The sequence below is a fragment of the Magallana gigas genome, chromosome 7 (assembly GCF_963853765.1).
Source record: "Magallana gigas chromosome 7, xbMagGiga1.1, whole genome shotgun sequence".
Taxonomy (NCBI): domain Eukaryota; kingdom Metazoa; phylum Mollusca; class Bivalvia; order Ostreida; family Ostreidae; genus Magallana; species Magallana gigas.
The window spans coordinates 5,216,917-5,239,342 of record NC_088859.1 but is presented as its reverse complement, the minus strand read 5'-3'; the positions used below and the strand labels follow the sequence as shown (position 1 = coordinate 5,239,342).

Below are 22,426 nucleotides of genomic sequence, written 5' to 3'. Positions count from 1 at the left end.
CCTAGTCTCCATTCCTTACTAGATCCTATTGATGTTATCAATGATTATAAAATCAAGCGGCATGGCGTCATTAGCGCATTGTCGCAAATGAAAACACAGATTTTTTTTCATTAAGAAATAATTAAACAATGCAAAAAGATTTGGGAACTTGATTAGTCACTTGATAAAATGCTGTGAAAATTTTTTTTACTTGTCAAGCAGGCCTAGGAAAGAGGTGTCAACAGCTTACTAGTCTAAAACTAATCTTTAATATACAACTTAATTAATTAATACAGTAAATCTTCTATCTTAAATATTCTGTGTTCCAGTTATACCCTTGTAATATTTCAGGAAAGAACAATATGCTAGAATTTCTTAACGAAAACAAAGTACCGTGCACGTGTGTGAGAGTTCAAATTGCTGACGAATTGGTTGCACATTGGTAACTATTGTATTCGGCTGTAAAATTTTAAACAAGAAATTATTGTTGCATGTTTTATAGAAAATCCTTCTTCATTCATTCATCATTCATTCCAAAATTCCACAGCAACGGTAATCTGTTATGGTAAAATTAAGTTTTCATTATAGATATTGTCACTTCTGGTCAAAGTATTCAATCAATTTTGAAGTATAATATTATATCAAATATTTTGATAAGAGAAATCGGCCAATTCAAATTGACCACTGATTGAGGCTTGCAACCTTGTTCCAGTTTTTCGATGTCTTCAATTCCATTAAAACAAATCTGGTTTTACACGCATGATTTTATATTGAAATGTGTGATAAATAGAGGATATCTATATTGTGTGATTTTATATTTGCTTTATCCAACGAGTTGAAATGGTGTATATATTCGCGAGGCTTGCCGAGCGAATATAACCATTTCAACGAGTTGGATAAAGCAAATATAAAATCACACAATTATAGATGTTCTATTTATCTCATACAATTTGATTTATATTATGAAGCTTTGAGACAGTCCCTTGTGGGACCCAAATATATTGGGTTTTTTTCTTCAAAGATTAAAAACGATGATGCAACGTTGTATTATGCGGTTATTGTGACCTTGCGCAATACAATTTAGTACGTCATTCCTGAGATAAATCTAACTGTTTTAATGTAAAGTTTCACTGAAATAAACCTTAAAATAATTTTTTAGCTCTAGATAATTTTTCTTAGTGCTTATTCACTTGATTAAATGGAAATTCCGATTAGAAGACTTGAATAATCAAGTTTGTTGACATACACAAAGTTGCGAATGCTCGTTAGTTTGAATTGACTCGAACGAGGAACAGTTGTTGATGCATGATGTTTAATAAAACAAACACTAGGCTAGCCTTATGATTCAAAATTGAAAATAGTGAATAAGGATGCTTACTGGTGGTGGAATAAAAGTCTCATGAAACATTATTTCGGTAAGTTCTTGTATATAAACACAACCAGAGCGCTCTGTTTTCATCGCGTCGTCAGGATTCATGAACTCCTTGATAGTTAACGTAATTTGTAGATTTATAAACTTCACAAAGCAAATTGAAAGTTGGAAGTGGGCTAAATTTATCAAAAATCTTGACCAACAAGAAAAAAGGGTCTTGTGGTTACGGTTATGAATAACTTTGCAAAAAAGGTGGGGGGGGGGGGGGGGGGGGGGCTAACCTCCCCCCCCCCCCCACTCACAAGCCCCCCCCCCCCCCGGTTCCGACGCCTGTGCTACGCAGTTATGTGTTTTCCTTCATATTTGTAATTTAAATCTTTGACAAAATCAATTTTATATTAATTTTTGTAGTAGATATAGTTATGTTGAAAGTACTAGCAAATCTTCGAAAATAGGTCGTTGAAGCGAGGGGCTGTGTCAAAAGTAGTTCCGACCGGAAGTATTTGATATAGCATCACCCGTGTGATATAGCAAAGGTTTATCACACGGGTAATATACACCACACGTATGAGATAAATACACATATGGTGAAGTTAACTTACCGGCCACGGAGGCGCAATTAAAATAGGATATCTAACTTATGTAAAAAAAAAATGACGCAAGTTCGATTCGCTGCGTGACTCCAAAACCTTTCTGGAACATTAAGACTAAAGAGCAAATTACAAAAATCTAGAAATTGACTAACGATTAAAGGGGAAGGAAACTACAATTATGTTGTACAATAAATCAACTACTTATCATCTACTTTAATTGTAAATCGTTTTTATTTTCATTAAAACCTCCGGAACAATGAATAAATCAGGAAAATCGATCGCCTAATTTAAATTTCCCGCTGCTATGGGAGCTGCCATATTGAACATTAATGTATGACGTCACACCATCCATTCTGGTTTGTTTTATGAACATAGTATCAGTATATTAATAAGCAAATCATTATATTTACTATAAATGACAAATTTGAAACAATTTCGATTTGAGACCGTTCTTTAACCTTTGACTTTCCACTAAATTACAAACCAATGTCAAACAGGGCATGTTCGTTAAAATCTCAAAGCGGAGGTAATTGTCGGAGGAATTAATCTCCGCGTAGTTGTGGAAATTGTCAACAGATGCCAAGTATCGTAGACAAATTTTGACATGGTAATTCCGACTTTAGAGAATGAATTGTATTTTATACATTCCGATTACAAATATAACGTGCTTATGCGGAGAGCGAAGAACTTGACTTGGAATCAAAATTACTTTAAATAATAGCCGATTAACAGCTGTCATTTATTTAATAAAAATGCATATATTTATACATAAATATATTTATTCTTTAGATTGACGTGTGAACCTAAACATAATCAAATTTGCTCAGTCGGATACTTGAGTAACAGAAAGGCATTAACAAGCGTTTTATTCAGAGCACTGTTTATATTGTATTATGTAAACCAAATTGGAATAGATGGTGTGACGTCAAAATAATTTTTTTGTTATTTGTTTTTAATACAAAAGAGTTCTACATCATGTCAGCCTCCAGTAAATACGATTTTTCAACTTCAAACGTGCATTAAAGCTTAATGTAGTTTATTTTTAAAACAGCATGACCATGTGTGATAATTGAAACCACTTTATTAATTTAAATAAAATGTGTTTTGACTTTCCTTCCCCTTTAATATAAATAAAAGTTCAGCGTCCCAAGATAACGTATCATTAATACTGAGCCATCATTACTGGATCTGTAATGTCTATGGTTGGTGACGCCGGTACAGGTATGTGCGTGAGGTCCCACAGTTGACTCGTGGAGCCACCGTCCTCTTGGACGTCCTCTTGCTGGGAGACCTTGTTCTTGCTTTTTCTTTTCTTCGACTTATTTTTCTTTCTCTTGTGTTTTTTACCTTCCTTTGAGCTTTCTTGTAAACCGTGTTTGTCGTCTGACGCTGATATCCCAGTTATCGGATCTGTATCAGTATTGAACGTTTCATCAGAAAATTTCACTAGCGATTTGTTGTCATGTCTCTTTTTGGCTGTTTGGAAACGTTTATGTTCCCTAGTAATTGGTGTAGGGGTATCCAGATTACGTCCTGCCATTGTAAACTCGTGTCTTAGAGGAGGAAGGGATTGGAATTTGGAATGATCTTCCAAATTGATGTCAAATATTGGATTTGATTCATTGTTGTTGTCTTGAATGTTGTCATTTTCTTCAATGTCTTCTTTGGTCTAAAAAAAATCAGGAAAATTGATTTATATGAGAGAATGTATACTTTGCATTCTATATCTAAAACACTATTAGCTTATCTGACCCATAGATTGGTCGGATTGATTGGCAACCAATTCTCAGTTTTGACATAATGACAAAATGACGTAAAACCATTACAATGAGGCAATACTTGATATATAGTTTAAACTTACCTTTCCTCTACAACGTGTCATTATTCTGTTTCGATGATAAAAACCCAGAGCAGCTAAAACAAGAAGAACTCCCAGGACAATCACTGGTATAACATACGCCGCTAAAAGAGCAAATGCATCGTGAGTTATAAATCATGTCTTGTGTGTATTCTTCTCAAAAATGATAAGCTGCCATTGACCATTTTTTCGTAAAAATATCCAATTGAATGATTTAATTGTGAAATAAACACTGATAAATCATGGCCTTTCACATGATGTGCCATATTTTTGTTTCAACTATACATGTATGATCCTTGTTATGATAATGGCTCTGATTCTATAATTAACAGATGCACCAATAATTGTGAATTTGGTAAGTTAAATTTTCATAGGAGAAATGCAAAAAAAAAAAACAAAACACATCAAACTACTTCGTTATTTTACTGAATATCAATTAAAGCAAATGTACAAACCCTTCCTATTTTTGATGGTTGATTTTATTCCACATATATTATAGGGTCCTTTTTCCTATATGGTTACTACGTTAAAATGTATTACGTCAAACGCCAAGCTCTGCGACCCTGTTAGTTTTAGTGTGTAATGTTTTAGCTGATTCAGAAGCATTCAGTATGCAGATATTCCTGATCTTTTATAGTATTTTCTTTTTGCAATCTAAATTAATAAAAAAAATGATGGGAAGGTTAATATTCCTATAACATGATAACTTACGAAGTCCATCTGAGGCGTTTGAATCACTACAGCAAGATTCCATATCGGCAATGGTTGAGATATTTTCCGTACTCATCCATATCAATGTTGTCATTTTCTGTGTAACATCAGAGGTGATATCTGCAATTAACAGTATTCCTTTCTTCATAAAAAATATCATAGTTTGAACCCTTCGTGTAACTAGTATTTATCAGTTTCTAACCCCATAGAAATAATCGACTTTGATAACTAGTCTTTCTTATACAGATTTTGCGGTAAATATACATATTGCAGCAATGTATGTCGGTGTCAGAGTATGAGGAGAACACGTGATTTGTTAGACCGGAAGACAGAAATGTTGACCAATGCCAAAAGCCGAGTTTAAGTCTAACATTGATATCGTTAGGATGGTTAAATCTGCATATCAATTTGTTGGAAAGAACTTTATAGAATAATATTTAGTAATATTTATACTGATATCATAGTTTCAGGAAAATATATATTTTATTCTGATATGATTTTCAAACGAACATTCATAAAATCAAAAGTAATATGATAATGATACATTTTTATTATCATATGGAAAAAAGGTTACGCGAAATATGAAAAAAGCAAAATGGATGCGAGTCTTTCGTGATTGTGTTTGGTGTTTTGAAATTTTTTTTTGTTTTTTCTTTTATAAAGAAATACATTGTTTAAAAATTATCAATATGAAAAAATAATAATATTTTTCTCACTGTCAACGGTAACGTTGACCTGTGTCGTCATGTCTGTAGACAACAATGACGTTGTGTTGACGTCAGACATTGTAGACGAGTCTGACGATATGGTTGTTAACTCATCTTGTGTTGATGACGACACATTCGATGAGTCAGTCGTCAGGGCGGTCAGTGTCGTGGAGTCCTCGGTTGATATACCGGCGGTCGGTAGATTTGTGGTTGTGTCCCCCTCTACTGGACATGTCGGCAGACTACTGGGATTCTGTGACGACATTGTTAGTGCGGATGCCCCGCAAGAAAGAGTTACCTCTCCTGTAGGATTTGTTCCTTTAGAAAAAAATAAACATCAATAGTGAAATCAAAAGGCATATGATATTTATATATCATTTAACATGTAACAATTTAAGTTGTTTTTGAAAAAAACCCAGTTATAGCTATTAAAAGATTATACAGTAATGAAATCAGACATGGATATTGGTATATTATGACTTTTTTGAACTAGAAATTTAAATGGACTTAAAAGAAAGTTTTTTATACCTTGGATTCGAATAAAAAACTTCCCTCCAGTAATACCCAGATTGTTTGTAAAAACTATGGTCACAAAATGGCTGGTACTGGTGTACATCACTCGTGGTAGAAAATCGTTGTTGCTGGAGCAGTCATACGTTGAAGAAGAACTGCCATCAGTGACGACAAGGGACTGCTTACAGTTTCCAGGGTCTTTTAATCTTTTTAAACAAATGTTGGGGACTCACTAAATGCATTGGCGATTTTTTGTTTTAAAAGTTTAACTCACTGTCATTATTTAGATTTGATTTTTGTTCTATAAATCTAGGGTATATATATTGTACAAAATATGTTTCAATACTAGCTGACTCATAAACATTACTTTTTTATTATATTTAGTGATTTAGAGTCGCTTATAATTTTGATTTTACCAATATGAAAATGAAAATATCAAATTGTGTTTAAGTATGTTAAGATATTAGATTTTGACATATACATGTAGTCTATCAAAATGAAGAAATCAAAGCTTGTTACTTTACGCTTATAACTTGCAGATATCGGAATGAAATGATAAATGTGTTACTTTGGGTCCAGAGCTCACAACTGAAAGTTATCATAATTCACAACTGATAGTGAGTTATTATAGAATTGCAGAGATCGAGGGGAAAGAATCCTAATGCGTAGTGTTTTTTTTTTTAGTTTTGAGCTCTGATTTCGACCAATCTGTGCACAACATTAACAACACAAAGTGTGTTACTTTAGTTAGAGTGTACAATGTAACTGAAGGTTAAGTGCCTAGAATATATCAGATGACAAATTAAAGAAATCAGTGTGTTACTGTAGGTCGATGGCGGTGAGTTCCACTGTTGTGTCACATGACATCTCGATAGAGCAGGTACATGATGAACTTGTTGCCGTCATTTCTGCCGGATACCCAGTGTTCCAGAAAAAGGCGGGAGAATCGGATGTCGTCAGATCGGTACACGGGTCTACAGCCTGGTCTACACAGAGAGTAACAACTTAACAACATCTTATACATTTGAGAACCTGCAAAATCATTTTCCGTTTTGTTTATTTTCTGAATAGAATCTCAAAGATATATAAAACCCTCAATTTTCCTGCGACAAGCAGAAAGGTAGCGAAATGGACGAATGGATTCATTTCATACATTATTTTTCTTAACAAAACTACGAAAACTGCATATTTTTTGTTTTCAAGTCAAGGAACACATTTCCTTTCACCTTTTCAGCTTAAAATACTTCATAAACTTACATTTTAAATTCTGACTTGTTATTTTTGAGAAAATATGTACCTGAGATACAATAGTAGTCCATTTTCATGTAATGCGTCCTCTCAATGTAAACAGAACTGTTGCAGTGTGAGGGTATGTCGATCCATGAAACAGGTATCTGACAGAGAGCTTTCCCATTACATGTCTGATAATAGGCACGAAATGATCCAGAGTCATACAGGTATGAACAATCAGTGACGTCATACTGACAGCAGGCGGGGTCGTCACCCGGTAAAGTTTGTATTTGGGGACAGCCGGTCGACTTGTACTTAGCTAACGTGTACACCGCCATGACGGCTATCTTCTGTCCGGCTGGGCATGACGGCAGTAGAAAATTTTGTAACCCAAGGATTCCGTAACAAGCTGTGTAGGATTTCAACTCCATTGACGATTCTTCAGGAAATTAAAAAGCAAATAAGTTTACTTACTTTTATTCGTAGGAGGTAAATGCACAATATATATATATTCACGTACTATGTAGTAGTGATTTCTCTAATTCCACGCCATGATTTTAAAATAATGTCAAAATGATAGAAAAGATAGATATGACATACCTGTTTTAATAACCACGGAAAGCGCCAGGATTATCAATAAATATTTTTCTTTGATTTCCATTCAAACTGTACTTATATAAATACTTAGTGGAAACCTTCAACCTATAGCTACTTCTCCTTGTACAACTTATTAATAAACAGCTATTACATTGTTCGACCCGGTATGCGTACTGTTTTTATATACATCAAGATCAGCTGAAAGACACTTTGTCCAATTAAATCTAAAATGCAATGCATATTTAACTGCTTTGTTAAAGGGATATTTAACTTATCAGTATTTAGCTTCAAATGATCAGTGATAAATTTTAACGCCTTACGTTAAGCAATAATGTAAATGTCAATCAGGAATGATGCCATCTTTTTGAAATGATATGCACAAACATCCTCGTATATATTTGTTATCAAAGTTTCGGTAATTTTATATCAAATAAATGTTTGAACACTTCCGCACAGAAATTTATTTAATGCTTCAATATTTTAAACAAGAGATAGTACAAATTTAAAAAAGAAAAGTATCTTTTTCATTTGAAATTGTGAAAAAAATTTTGATTCAAAATTATTCCCGATCCCTGTTCCTCACCATCCAACCCAACAGCCCCCTCAACTGTTTATTTTTCTTCTCTCTTTTTGTTTTGATAATTATAATCATATAGGACAGTAATTTCTATGGGAGTAAAAATCATTCCTGCAAGAAATTTAGAACTTTCTGTAGGATTTTCTCATTTACGAAAAAGCATCACTATGTCAAACAAGAATTTAATTCAGAGTTAACGTTTTCCGAATAGATCTAATTCAGGTGTCCAGGTAGCGTCGTGGACAGTGCACTCGCTTTTCACCGCTGCGACCCGAGTTCGATCCCCGTGATCGACAGAGGTCGTATGTGATAGGGTATGGCCGTCGCCCGCTTGGACACGTGGGTTCTCTCCGGGTACTCCGACTTCTACCCACACCAATGACCCCCTCGCGCTAACATCCGTGCCAACGAGAGATAGTAATATAAGTTGTAGAACTTGTTTATCAATCGTTGTAAAATAAATAAAGTTCAGTTTTTTAATAGATCCAATCAGGATTAAAATTCTTGTTTGAAATATTTCCCTTTCGTAAAACATATAACACCGGTAGGGTTATTGTCTTACTCAACAGTCCCTACACAATGAGGTATGTATTTATAAAAATGATGCAAACATTTAACTGGACAGTGCATACTTTTAAGAAAGTATTGTTGCTATCTTCCACCAATAATTGCAATGCAAATGTCACATTTTAACTAAAACCGCTTTACTACGTACTTTACATTGTTACTACCTTCCATCAATGATTGCAATGCAAATGCCACATTTTAGCTAAACCGCTTTACTACGTACTTTTCTTTTCGACATTATTTATGGCAACACGACATAGAATATATGGTATATTTACAGGCATACAGCTCGTAATACAGTTACTCTTCTTGCACATGAAACAAAGAAATCATATAATCATATGGGTTTCAGGACGATCGTCAAACATATGAAATCATAAAATAATACAATAAAATTGGCTTCAAGTCTGGTTAATTCACAGTATGATTGTATAAGCCCTCAAGCTGCAAAGGTATTGAATATGTGGTCTGAAAAATAAAAGTTATTCATAAAAATACATCCTATAACCACTTTACTATTATATACTATTTATATATGTATAAATCTTTTTTTGTTCCATGTGTAAAAAGTCACTTTTCAAAAAGGTATTAAAACACTTTTAATCTATATAATTTGGCAGGTGTAGAGAGTTAGGTGATTACGAAGGCTTATATTGTACAGCATGATAATAAATCAGTATCAGAAATTATTTCCTCGATATAGTTTCATATATATCGTTGTTTTAAATCGTACAACTTATTTAAATAATACAATTTAATTAGGGTTAGTGTTAGGGATAAGATATCGCAGAGTAATTGATATTCTTCTATTGGTTTTACCTTTAGTAAATGGACCTGAGCGTAAATCTCGATGGTCTTGGCAACAAAGAATAAAAAAAAAAATGTTCATTCTTTTTTGATAATTTTTTGATTCATTAAATAAGTATTAATGGTTTTGTCAGTTTTGCCACTCTGCCCACTCATATGCAAAGGGTACAAGATTTCTTGAAGAAAAAATATTGAGTATAGTTAATTTATGTGATGTAAATAGGAATGTAAATAAATACAATTATAACGATATGTTTGGTATTTTAAACACCCCAAACAAGTGGGGCTTTGAATTTTTTTTCGCAATTTAATAAAATCAAAATTAGAATACTATAATCTTGGAGTCATTCTCCTCCAATCAGAATTATTCTCATGCACTTTACAGAATTAATGTTATTCCTAATAAGAATCATAAGGTTGCCTACCCCTCTATTCCGAAAACAACAACAACGACGAAGATAACAGACGTACAGGATAACTAATCCAATTACCAACAGCACGACTATAGTGATAACAACTGGTAAAATAACACCGTTTTCTAAAAGAACAAGACATATAATTATTGGTTAATATATTACTGCGTCAGTGATTAAATTTCTTACATACAGGTTCATAAACCATATAGCAATATGTGGCATTCATGAAGAAATACCATTGAAAAGTAAATGCCATGATGGTATTCGTCGTTTTTTTTACTGAGAAAATAGAAGCCATTCAAAAGTTTTTATTTATTGAAAATGTAACCTAACAATTTTATATATGGGTTTTTGGAGAGTTACTCCCTACATTTCATTAATAATTTAATATTCTCGATACCCTAAATTTTGTTTTATGATTTATATATTTTTATCTTTATTCTTTGATAATAAAGTAAAGTACTTTCTAAATGGTGACTGACATTTCTTAATATCATGATGATATGTGGAAGCATCCTCTGGTAGTGTAGATTCAAAGTTTTAAAAGTCATGACCCCTGATGTAGGGTGGGGCCACAATAAGGGTAGAATTTTTTTTACATAGGAATATAAAGAGTAAATATTTAAAGAAACTAATCAGCCAGGAAAGCTGAAACTTGTGTGGAAGCATCCTCGGGTAGATTTGTCATTTGTGTAAATTCATGATTGGTCAAAAGTCGCATAATGATTCTATAGAATTATTTAAAAAAGAACTATTATGAATTTACAGACAGAGGGAGAGACGGACATCGAACAAAATGAGATCAGAAAAGCTTAATTAAGCCACCATTTCGAACCCGATTTGTGAATTGTAGAATAATGTATAACAATACTGTTGTATTTTGGTTTTTCAGTGCACTGATATACCTGTATCTGGACTGCTTGGTCTGTTATCTACAAAATTCAAAATTAACAATTTTTTTACATCTTGCTAAAACCCCACACTTGTGAATAACTTAACTGTTATTAATATATTCTAAAACAAAACAGAATTTCCTCGTCGTAATAGATTTGCTTCTAACGTTAAAATACGTTCAATTGTCTTTATAATACATGTACTTTATGCCGAGATCCAGCAGGCATGTTCACGAAGCTGTCGTCGGATTAATGTGTGTCCTAAGTACGTCATAGAATATGTTTTAGTCTAAAGCCGCTCTGTTTCTCGAAGCTCTTCTAAATTAAGTAACCGCCATATCTCTGTCCTGATTTTAGAACATCTCTTCCAATGTCCAAAGACCATCCTATGGTTGTGAAATAACATTTTTGTTGATATTGTGACGGATATTAAGCCAGTAGAATAAGGCACTATTTTATAGTTTCCGACAAACCTTCAAAATAATTAAGTCTTTCATGTACGTTTATTTTAACATAATTATGTGGAGAGGGGGCCCTAACTCTCCCCCTCCCTTACATGCCAGCCTGAAAGCTTAAACAAATGTATTTCTTTCTCCTTTCTCTTTTGTTCGAAAATATTGTGTCTGTTTGGCAAAAGAATATTAGTCAATATTTATATCTATACTAAGTAAGTTAGAATTTGCTAAAAAATTCTTCAAATATCCTTGGCTAAAAAGTAATGCGTGATCGTTCTTAATTTTTATCACTTCATTAGGAAAAATTATCTTTAAAAAATTGTAATATTGTAAACTGTATGTATGTATTTTCGAAGATATATTACAACTTATTTTTTGTTAAACCTGTACTTATATTCTATATATTGCAAATAAAAGCTAAATTGAAAATATCATGCAAAATTTTATCGTATGATATTTGCATGAAAACTATGTCAAAATCAACAAAAAAACTTTAAAACACTGTTTCAAAATATTTACTTACTTTGAGGCCAATGCTAGTAATCAAAACAATGGATGTAACTTACTTAGAGTAGATATTAAAAATAAGTGAATATTTTTTTTTACTAAACAGAGACAGTATTTTTGGAAGAAAATATAAATTCGTTTAATTTGTTAGGCATGTAGCAATGGAGAAAGGGGGTGTGGGAATTCGGGGTCCCTCTCCGTTTAGTGTCAAAATGAACGTACATGATAGAATAAATGAGTATGCACCCTCCCGAATTAGAAATTTGAGGTTGTTGTAAATGCTGGAACTGTAGAAAAGATTGCGTTATTCTACCAGTCTAATGAAAAAGCTTTACAAAAGTCCCAATATCCCAAAATATGTGATTTAACAACCTTAGGATGGTCTAAGAAAAAGTTAATTATAACTGATGTCCTAACGTTAGAACAAAATTATGGCGGTTCCTGAATTTAGAAGAGCTTAGGAGAAACATACGTATCCTAAGACGTACTAAGGACGCACCATAATCCTTCGATAGCTTCGTGAACATGACTTCACGACAAGTTTTGAAATTTAATTTTAATGTTTAAAGGCTATATGACAATTTTATTATGCTTGCATCCTCAGATAGTGAAGATTAGAATGTGTTCTAACCGTTACTAGCGAAACAGAACTGGGGCTCAAGAAGGGGTTCAAAGTTCAACATAGAATCTATACACCTAATACTACGTGTCAGGTGAGCTACTTTACTGTAGATCTTTGCCGTAACTAATCTGGCCATAAATGACAGGAAATATTGAAATATACCCAGCTTCCCTTGGAGGAAGGTCTACTAAATTGCCACATTTCCTGGGGAAACTGCCATGTAGGTATTTTTCTGGCGGGGGAGGGGGTAAATTGCTAGGGGGAGAGGCACTAAATAACACCGGTCGTCGGCATTCAAAGTCCGTCCTTATGGCCTGAATGACAGTTTGACATCTCTGCATCAAATGCATTTTCTTATATACCGAAAAGCATAAAGGAGAAAAAAGCAATTTTGTGGAGTTTTCAGTTTTTACATTTAGTAAGGTGCTAGGTGAAGCAGTGGGTGAGTCATTTGTCACATCGGTAGACATTGTGTAGTCCTCAGTTGTCAGAGTGGTAGTTGTTGCAGTGGATGAGACAGTAGTCATAACGTTAGCTTTTGTGGAGTACTTACGTGTTACATTATGTGAGATGCTCGTTGAGACAGTGGAGGAGTCAATTAACATAGTGGTAAGTGTTGTGGAGTCTTTGGTTGACATACCGGTAGGTGTTGTTAAGTTCTCGGTTGACAAAACGGTAAGTGTCGTTGAGTCTTCGGTTGACATGGAAGTAAGTGTTGTGGAGTCTTTGGTTGACATAGCGGTAGGTGTTGTTGAGTTCTTGGTTGACATAGAAATAAGTGTTGTAGAGTCTTCGGTTGATATAGTAGTAGGTGTTGTTGAGTTCTCGGTTGACATAGAGGTACGAGTAAGTGTCGTTGAGTCTTCGGTTGACATAGAAGTAAGTGTTGTGGAGTCTTTGGTTGACATAGCGGTAGGTGTTGTTGAGTTCTCGGTTGACATAGAGGTACGAGTAAGTGTCGTTGAGTCTTCGGTTGATATAGTAGTAGGTGTTGTTGAGTTCTCGGTTGACATAGAGGTACGAGTAAGTGTCGTTGAGTCTTCGGTTGACATAGAAGTAAGTGTTGTGGAGTCTTTGGTTGACATAGCGGTAGGTGTTGTTGAGTTCTCGGTTGACATAGAGGTACGAGTAAGTGTCGTTGAGTCTTCGGTTGATATAGTAGTAGGTGTTGTTGAGTTCTCGGTTGACATAGAGGTACGAGTAAGTGTCGTTGAGTCTTCGGTTGACATAGAAGTAAGTGTTGTGGAGTCTTTGGTTGACATAGCGGTAGGTGTTGTTGAGTTCTCGGTTGACATAGAGATACGAGTAAGTGTCGTTGAGTCTTCGGTTGATATAGAAGTAGGTGTTGTTGAGTTCTCGGTTGACATAGAGGTACGAGTAAGTGTCGTTGAGTCTTTGGTTGACATAGAAGTAAGTGTTGTGGAGTCTTTGGTTGACATAGCGGTAGGTGTTGTTGAGTTCTCGGTTGACATAGAAGTAAGTGTTGTGGAGTCTTTGGTTGACATAGCGGTGAGTGTTGTTGAGTTGTCTGTTTGTGTACTTTGCCCATTGGTCGGTAGATTCGTGGTTATGTCGCCTTCTCCTGGACATGTCGGCAGACTACTGGGATTCTGTGACGACATTGTTAGTGCGGATGCCCCGCAAGAAAGAGTTACCTCTCCTGTAGGATTTGTTCCTTTAGAAAATAAACATCAATAGAGAAATCAAATGACATATGATATTTATATATCATAATTGTAACAATTTAAGTTGTTTTTGAAAAAATGAGTTGAAGCTATTTAAAGATTACATAGTCATGAAATCACATATGGATATCAAGTATTAGGTATATTAAGACTTTTTTGAACTAGACAATTAAATGGACTTAAAGAAAGCTACCTTGGATTCGAATAAAAAACTTCCCTCCAGTAATACCAAGATTGTTTGTAAAAACTATGGTCACAAAATGGCTTGTACTGGTGTACATCACTCGTGGTAGAAAATCGTTGTTGCTGGAGCAGTCATAAGATGAAGAAACACTGCCATCAGTGACGAGAAGGGAATGTTTACAGTTCCCAGGGTCCTTCAATCTGTGTGAACAAATGTTAGCAACTCACTGGATGCATTGGCGATATTTGTTTTTAAAGTTTAACTCACGGCCATTATTTACATTTAAGTTTTGTTCTATAAATCTAGAGAATATATATTGTACAAAATATGTTTCAATACAAGCTAATTCTTTAACATTAATTGTTTTATTATAAAGTGAGTTCAGAGTCGCTTATAATTTTGATTTTACCAAATATGAAAATAAAAATATCAAAGATTTTGACTTACTCATGTAGTCTATCAAAGTGAAGAAATCAAAACTTTCAGTGACTTTATATTTATAGCTAATATTTTACAGATGTCGGAATGAAATGATAAATGTGTTACTTTGGGTCCAAAGCTCACAACTTAGGGTTATCATAATTGACAACTGATGTGAGTTTCTTTCGGTTGAAGATATAGAATTGCAGAGGTCAAAGTGAAAGAATCCTAATGCGTAGGATTGTTTTTAGTTTTAGAGCTTTGATTTCGACCAATCTGTACACAACATAAACACCACAAATTGTGTTACTTTAGTTTGAGAGCATATGACTTGTAGTTGTTAAAGTGTATAATATAACTGAAGGTTAAGTGCTTTGATTAAAACAGTTGATAAAGTAAAGAAATCAAAGTGTGTTACTGTAAGTCAATGGCTGTTAGTTCCACTGTTGTGTCACATGACATCTCGATAGAGCAGGTACATGATGTATTTGTTGTCGTCATTTCTGCTGGATACCCAGTGTTCCAGAAAAAGGCGGGAGAATCAGATGTCGTCAGGTCGGTACACGGGTCTACGGCCTGATCTACACAAAGAGTAGCAACTACATCTTGTATCGTTTAAGAACTCAAAAAACCACTTTCTGATTTGTTAATTGTTTTAAATAGAATCTCGAAGAACCCCTCAATTGATTCAACATTCAGAAATCCAGATGACTGAACGTGCGACCATCAGCAAGGTAACAAAATGAATGAATGCATCCATTGCGTACATTTTTTTCTTTTTCTTTATTTCTTATTTTCAAGATTAAGTGCCCTGTTGTGTGTTTCACTTTTTCAGCTTAACAAGTACTTCATAAACTTACATTTTAAAATTTTCAGAAAAATAAGTACCTGAGATACAATAGTAGTCCATTTTCATGTAATGCGTCCTCTCAATGTAAACAGAACTGTTGCAGTGTGAGGGTATGTCGATCCATGAAACTTGAATCTGACAGAAAGGTTTTCCATTACATGTCTGATAATAGGCACGAAATGATCCAGCGTCATACAGGTACGAGCAGTCAGTGACGTCATACTGACAGCAGGCGGGGTCGTCACCCGGTGAAGTTTGTATTTGGGGGCAGCCGGTCGACTTGTACTTAGCTAACATGTACACCGCCATGACGGCTATCTTCTGTCCGGCTGGACATGATGGCAGTAGAAAATTTTGTAACCCAAGGATTCCGTAACAAGCTGTGTAGGATTTTAACTCCATTGACGATTCTTCAGGAGAAAAACAATTTAATTTACTTACTTGTCTTTTTTAAGGTATTGTAAATGCACATTATGTCTAAATACACAACGTAAACGTTATGATTTCACGAAATTCCACGTCATGTCTTCAAAATTAAATATGGCCTACCTGTTTCAAAGATCATGGAAAACGTCAGGATTGTCAATATATATTTTCCTTTTATCTCCATCCAAAACCGTGTAACTTATATAAATACTTTGTAGAAACCTTCAACATATAGCTACTTCTCCTTGTACAACCCATTAGTAATCGTCTATTACACTTGTCTGACTTGGTGTGCGTACTTCTTTTGTATGTATATTCAGACCAGCTAATAGACAATTGTCCAATTAAATCTAAAAGCAATGCATATTTATCTTCATTGTTAAAGGGGTATTTAATCAGTAATTAGCTTAAAATGATCAGTGATAAATGTAAAGTTAACGCCTTATGTTAAACAGTAATGTAAATGTCAATCAGGAATAATGCCTTCTCTTCTTGGAATGATATGCACAAACGTTTTAACGTTCTCGTATATCTGTGTATATCTTTGTTATCGAAGTTTCGGTAAATTTATATCAAATAAATGTTTGAACACTTCCGCACAGATATTCATTTAATGCTTCAATATTTTAAACAAGAGATAGTACAAATATCAAAAGAAAAGTATCTTTAACATTTGAAACTAAGAAAAAAAATAATTTCCGATCCCCGTCCCATACCATCCAACCCCCCCCCCCCCCCTGTTTATTGTTCTTCTCTATTTTTGTTTTGATAACTAAAATCACATAGAACAGTAATTCCTATGTGAGTAAAATTATTCCTACAATACATTAAGAAATTTCTATAGTATTTTCTCATTTACGAAAAAACATCAAGAAACAAGAATTTAATTCGGACTGATCATTTTCCGATTAGATCCAATCAAGATTAAAATTCTTGTTTGAAATAATTCTATATCGTAAAACATAAAAATACTGTAGGGTTATTGTTTGCTCAACATTCTTGACACAATGAGGTATTCATAAAAATGATGCAAACATTTACTTGGACAGAGTATACTTTTACGTAAGCATTGTTACTACCTTCCATCAATGATTGCAATGCAAATGCCACATTTTAGCTAAAACTGCTGCACTACGAACTTTTTTCTTCGACATTATTTATGGCAACACGACATAGACTATATGGTACATTTACAGGCATACAGCTCATAATACAGTTACTCTTCTTGCACAAGAATGATGAAACAAAGACACCATATAATCACATGGGTTTCAGGACGGTCGTCAAACATATAAAATCATAAAATAATACAACTAACGAGGCCGGGTCTAATTTTTTCTGCCCTAGATTTTTGAATGAATTTTTTTACAAGAGTTTCTAGTGATATAATTATTATTTTAAGATAAAAAAAAAGACATTTACCACACCGTTTGTTTAAGGGGTCATCTCAAAGTTTGTTAATTTTTAACATAGGACCTTATGGGATTTTGCTTGAAATGTACCAAATTTGCACATTTTAAAAACTTCTTCTGCCTTAGGGATTTCTTTTTTTGTTCTACATATTAAAGTTATTGCTAAAAGGCATCAAATTGTCAAAAAAAAACAACAACTTTTACCTCCTGGTTTGCTCCAGGGTTCTTATCAAAGTTATTTTTTGTACGCCCGATATCCAAGTTTGTCAGATAATGGCTATTTTTTATTTGACAAAGACGGAAATGGTGATCTTTATTGTGTTGTTAAAACATTACGACATATTTAAGTAATAAATAAATATATTTGCATTCCCATTGTTCTTTCCGACTGTAAGCCCATACGGAGGAGCTGCAATTATTTCTCTATAATCGCAATTGCTCTGTCTGTATACTATGACGTCATAAAGGTGTAACGTTATATATACTTTTCCATGACGTCATAGATTTAAACCACTATACGATACATCATGTGTTTTATAAAATTGATCATAAAATTGATGTATTTAATTAAAACATATTTTTGATAACATTTTAAAGAAATTACTATTTTAACATATCATTGATTCTGTTAACAAATCTATATGAATTAAAAAGATACATTACAGTCTTAATGTACACTTTTGATGTAATAGCTAAATGTCAAGGTCTAGGCTAATACAGGGTATTTGCGAGTGGTAAAATGCAAATATAAGTAATAAACAACGATTATTTAGTGAACATGGCGTTATGAATAGCAACTGCTCTGCTGGCATATTTTCCATGATACGCTAGCGCGCATCATGGAATATGCCAACAGAGCAATTGCTATTCATAACGCCATGTTCACTAAATAACGTTGTTTATTTCTTAAATATAACATCACATATTAATTAATATAAAATACATTGTTAATGTCTTGAAATAAATGAATTAAGCTATATTTAGGCGGGTTAAGAAAACGTGACAGAGGGTGAGGCTTGCTGAATACTCTTCACGTTTTCGACCCGAGCCCAAATATAGCTTATACTTCGAGACATTTATGTTTATTCCACAATATAATATCAATTTTATACATCAAACGAGCTATTTTCAACAAATTTCGCTGAATATCTGCAGTTGAAACTATCACGCCGTGGCGTCAACAAAGCAAAAATATGACGTCACAATACAAATGAAACGCTGCGCGAAAGCGTGCGTACTCGTTCTGTACTCGGCCTCGTTAAATTTTCTTCAAGTCTTTGTTCAATTCACAGTATGATTGTTTCCGCTCTCAAGCTGCAAAGTTGCTGAATATGTGGTTTAAAAAATAAAAGATATCATAAATATACATCATATAACCATTTTACTGTAGTATACTTTTTATATATGTAAAAATATTTTTTTGTTCAATGTGTAAAACGTCACTTTTCAAAAAGGTAATGACACTTTTGATTTTTATAATTTGGCAGGTGAAGAGAGTTAGGTGATTACAAAGGCTTATATTGTACAGCATCATAATAAATCAGTAACAGAGAGTATTTTCTCGATAGAGTTTGATAGTTGCTTTTAATGGTACAACTTATTTAAATAATACAATTAATTGACAACAATATATTTAAATTCTTATATTGATTTTACCTTTAGTAAAAGGACCTGAGCTTAAAACTCGATGACCCCGACTACAAAAAAATGAAAAAGAAATGAATATGTTCATTTGATTCATTAAATAAGTATTAATGGTTTAGTCTGTATTGTCGCTCATATGCAAAGGGTACGCAATTTCTTGAAGAAAAAAATATTGAGTATAGTTATGTGATGTAAATGGGAATGTAAATATATGCGATCATAAAAATATATTTTGGTATTTTAAACACCCTAAACAAGTGGGGCTTAAATTTTTTTTCCCAATTAAATAAAATTAAAATAAGAATACTATAATCTTGGAGTCATACTCCTCCAATCAGAATTGTACTCATGCACTTTACAGAATTATTGTTATTCTTATTAAGAGTCATAGCCTACCTCTCTATTCCGAAAACAACAACAACGACGACGACAACAAACGTACAGGATAACTGATCCAATTACCGACAGCACGGCTAAAGAGATAACAACTCCTAAAATAACGTCGTTTACTAAAAGAACAAGACATATAATTATTGGTTAATATATTATTACGTTATAGTGATTAGATTTCTCACATGAAAGCTCATAAACCATGTAACAATATGTGGCATTCATGTAGAAATACCATTCAAAAGTAATTGCCAAGATGGTATTCGTCGTCTTTTTACTGAGAAAATAGGAGCCATTCAAAAGTTTTTATTTATTGAAAATGTATTCTAACAATTGTATATCTGGGTGTTTTGGAGAGTTACTTACAACAAAAACCCCGTAAAATTCATACTAGGTAGAATTAAAAAAAAATTATTGTAACAAAAAGAGCACAGCTTCTGTCACATTTCATTTTTAATCTAATGTTCTAAATACCCTAAATTGTTGTTATATTATGTATATATTTTTATCTTTATTCTCTGATAATAAAGTAAAGTACTTTATAACTGGTGACTGACATTTTCTTCATATCATGAAGATGTGTTGAAGCATCCTTTGGTAGTGTAGATTCAAAGTTGTAAAAATCATGACTCCTGATGTAGGGTGGGGTCACAATAAGGGTCAGATTTTTACATAGGAACATATAGAGTAAATCGTTAAAGGAACTAATCGGTCCGAAAATTGCGTGGAAGCATCCTCGGGTAGATTTGTCATTTGTGTAAAGTCATGATTGGTCAAAAGTCGCATAATGGTTCTAGAAGAATTTCAAAAAAAGAACTATTAGGAATTTACAGACAGATGGACGTTAAGATGGACAAACGAACATCTAACAAAATGAGATCATAAATGCCCAACTAAGCCGCCATCTCGATCCAGATTTGTCGATCGTAGAAAAAAGTTTAACAATACTATTGTATTTGGTGTTTCAGTGCACTGATATACCTGAATCTGGACTGCTTGATCTGTTATCTACAAAATTCAAAATCTACAATTTCTTACATCCTGCTAAAACCCCATAATTGTGAATAAAATGACTATTATTAATATATTTTAAAACAAAACAGAATTTCCTCGTCATAATAGATTTGCTTAAAACGTTAAAATTCGTGCAATTGTGTTTATAATACTTTATACCAAGATCCAGCAGGCATGTTCACGAAGCTTTCTTAGGATTATGGTGTGTCGTAAGTACGTCATAGAATACGTTTTCGTCTAAATCCGGTCTGTTTCTCGAAGCTCTCCTAAATTTAGTAACCGCCATAACTTTGTCCTGACTTTAGGACATCTCTTCCAATGTCCAAAGACCATCCTATGGTTGTAAAATCACATTTTTGTTGATATTGTGACTGTTATTAAGCCAGTAGAATAAGGCACTATTTTCTACAGTTTCCGACAAACCTTCAAAATCATTTATTCTATCATAGTTTTCTTATTTGTACATAATATGTGGAGAGGGACCCCGAACTCTCCCTCTCCCTTCTTCTCCATTGCTATATGCTAGCCTGAGAGCTTAAACAAATGTATTTCTTTCTTTTTTTCGAATATATTGTCTCTGTTTGGCAAAATAATATTATTCAATATTTATATCTATACTAAGGAAGTTAGTATTGGCCAAAAATTATTCAAATATCCTTGGCTAAAAAGTAATGCGTGATCATTCCTAATTTTTATCACTTCATTCGGTAAAATTATCTTTTAAAAATTTTCGTCTCTTCTCATGCAAAGAAATCGCATGAACTTCATGCAAATTTCATATGAGATTCATGCGAGCAACTTTTGCCTTTGTATTTTTGAAAATGTATACAAATTACTGGTTTTAGGCCTGTGTTAACGACACGTAGGATATATATATATATATATATATATATATATATATATATATATATATATATATATATATATATATATATATATATATATATATATATATTCATTCTTTGGCAAGATGTCTATACTGATTTATCCCTGCCCAAGTCTCTCAAATTCTATATGTAAGGATTGATGTTAAAAATAAGATTTTATTAGGTAAGGATATCCTAACTTAAGATGTTTGTAAGTTACCGTCGAGCTACATCTTAAGACGTGCCCTAATGCCCTAAGTTGATCTTAGGATGTTCTTTACTTTTTTTTACTAAGTCATATCTTAGGAACACACTTAGGTCATATCTTAGGAAAGTTCGTGAACATGTCTGCAGATCTAATTACTAAGATTATTTCATGAAAAATAACAACGTATTATTATTTAAATCTTCAACGATCCCACATTTAGTTTTTGAATCTTTACAACAAGCAGACAAGTAAGCACGAGATAAGACCTAAGTGTGTTCCTAAGATATGATGTTATCAGTAAAATTGTGATTGTATAAAGAAAATATACATCATCAGGACAGCTTTAGACTTACAAGCAAATTTGAAACATTTAGTATATATATATATATATATATATATATATATATATATATATATATATATATATATATATATATATATATGAATGTAAGTTAATAAATGTAGATATTAAAAATAAGCGAATATTAATTTTTTTTTGTAAAAAGAGACAGTATTGAGGAAGAAAATATAAATTCTCTTAATTTGTCAGGCATGTAGCAAAGGAGAGAGGGGATGGGGGAGTTCGGGGTCCCTCTCCACATAATTGTGTCAAAATTAACGTACATAATAGAATATATGAGTATGCCCAATCCCGGATTAGAATTTTGAGGTTGTCGGAAATTCTGGAACTGTAGAAAAGATTGCCTTTTTCTATGTCCAAAAATGTGATTTTACAACCTTAGGATGGTCTGAGGACAAGTTAATTAAAAGTCATGTCCTGACGTTATAACAAAGTTCCTAAATATGTATAAATCACTGATGTTCTAAAAGATTTTTTTTTAAGAAACATAACTTACGTATCCTTTTTTCACATCATGCTTGTTTATAAGAACATTCAATTGACGCCAGTTAGAATATGATAT

At 33.2% G+C, this 22,426-nt stretch overlaps 2 protein-coding genes across 5 annotated transcripts; both read right to left on the bottom strand.

Moving 5' to 3' along the window:
• Window positions 1-3,007: 3,007 nt before the first annotated feature.
• LOC105324676 (serine-rich adhesin for platelets) lies at window positions 3,008-16,283 on the bottom strand. Of its 4 annotated transcripts, none has more exons than XM_066066932.1 (10): window positions 10,833-10,881; window positions 9,937-10,049; window positions 7,564-9,172; window positions 7,031-7,402; window positions 6,557-6,719; window positions 5,749-5,939; window positions 5,230-5,538; window positions 4,514-4,633; window positions 3,806-3,858; window positions 3,008-3,613 (listed from the first exon to the last, which is right to left on the bottom strand). In XM_066066932.1, exons 3-10 carry the CDS (start codon window positions 7,622-7,624, stop codon window positions 3,107-3,109), a joined length of 1,776 nt encoding a protein of 591 aa, XP_065923004.1. In that variant the 5' UTR covers window positions 7,625-9,172; window positions 9,937-10,049; window positions 10,833-10,881; the 3' UTR covers window positions 3,008-3,106. The 4 variants fall into 4 exon arrangements, with proteins under 4 accessions (XP_065923004.1, XP_065923003.1, XP_034314349.2 ...); XM_066066931.1 differs by having other exon boundaries at window positions 3,806-3,906; window positions 10,833-10,880; XM_034458458.2 differs by lacking the exon at window positions 10,833-10,881 and having other exon boundaries at window positions 3,806-3,906; window positions 9,937-10,805.
• Window positions 12,877-14,420, bottom strand: LOC105324677 (uncharacterized). Its single transcript, XM_066066933.1, has 2 exons — window positions 14,283-14,420; window positions 12,877-14,079 (listed from the first exon to the last, which is right to left on the bottom strand). The coding sequence occupies exon 2, from the start codon at window positions 13,992-13,994 to the stop codon at window positions 12,999-13,001; it is 996 nt and encodes a 331-aa protein (XP_065923005.1). The 5' UTR covers window positions 13,995-14,079; window positions 14,283-14,420; the 3' UTR covers window positions 12,877-12,998.
• Window positions 16,284-22,426: the final 6,143 nt, after the last annotated feature.

Coding starts and splice junctions, on each gene's coding strand:
- LOC105324677 (XM_066066933.1), bottom strand. CDS start 13,994: ATGTCCAGGAGAAGGCGACATAACCACGAATCTACCGACCAATGGGCA.
- LOC105324676 (XM_034458460.2), bottom strand. CDS start 16,153: ATGGAGATAAAAGGAAAATATATATTGACAATCCTGACGTTTTCCATG. Junction 7,403..16,092: donor TTCCATGATCTTTGAAACAG/GTAGGCCATATT, acceptor AATTTCCTGAAG/AATCGTCAATGGAGTTGAAA. Junction 5,940..6,556: donor CTCACCGCCATCGACCTACA/GTAACACACTGA, acceptor TTGTTTAAAAAG/ATTAAAAGACCCTGGAAACT.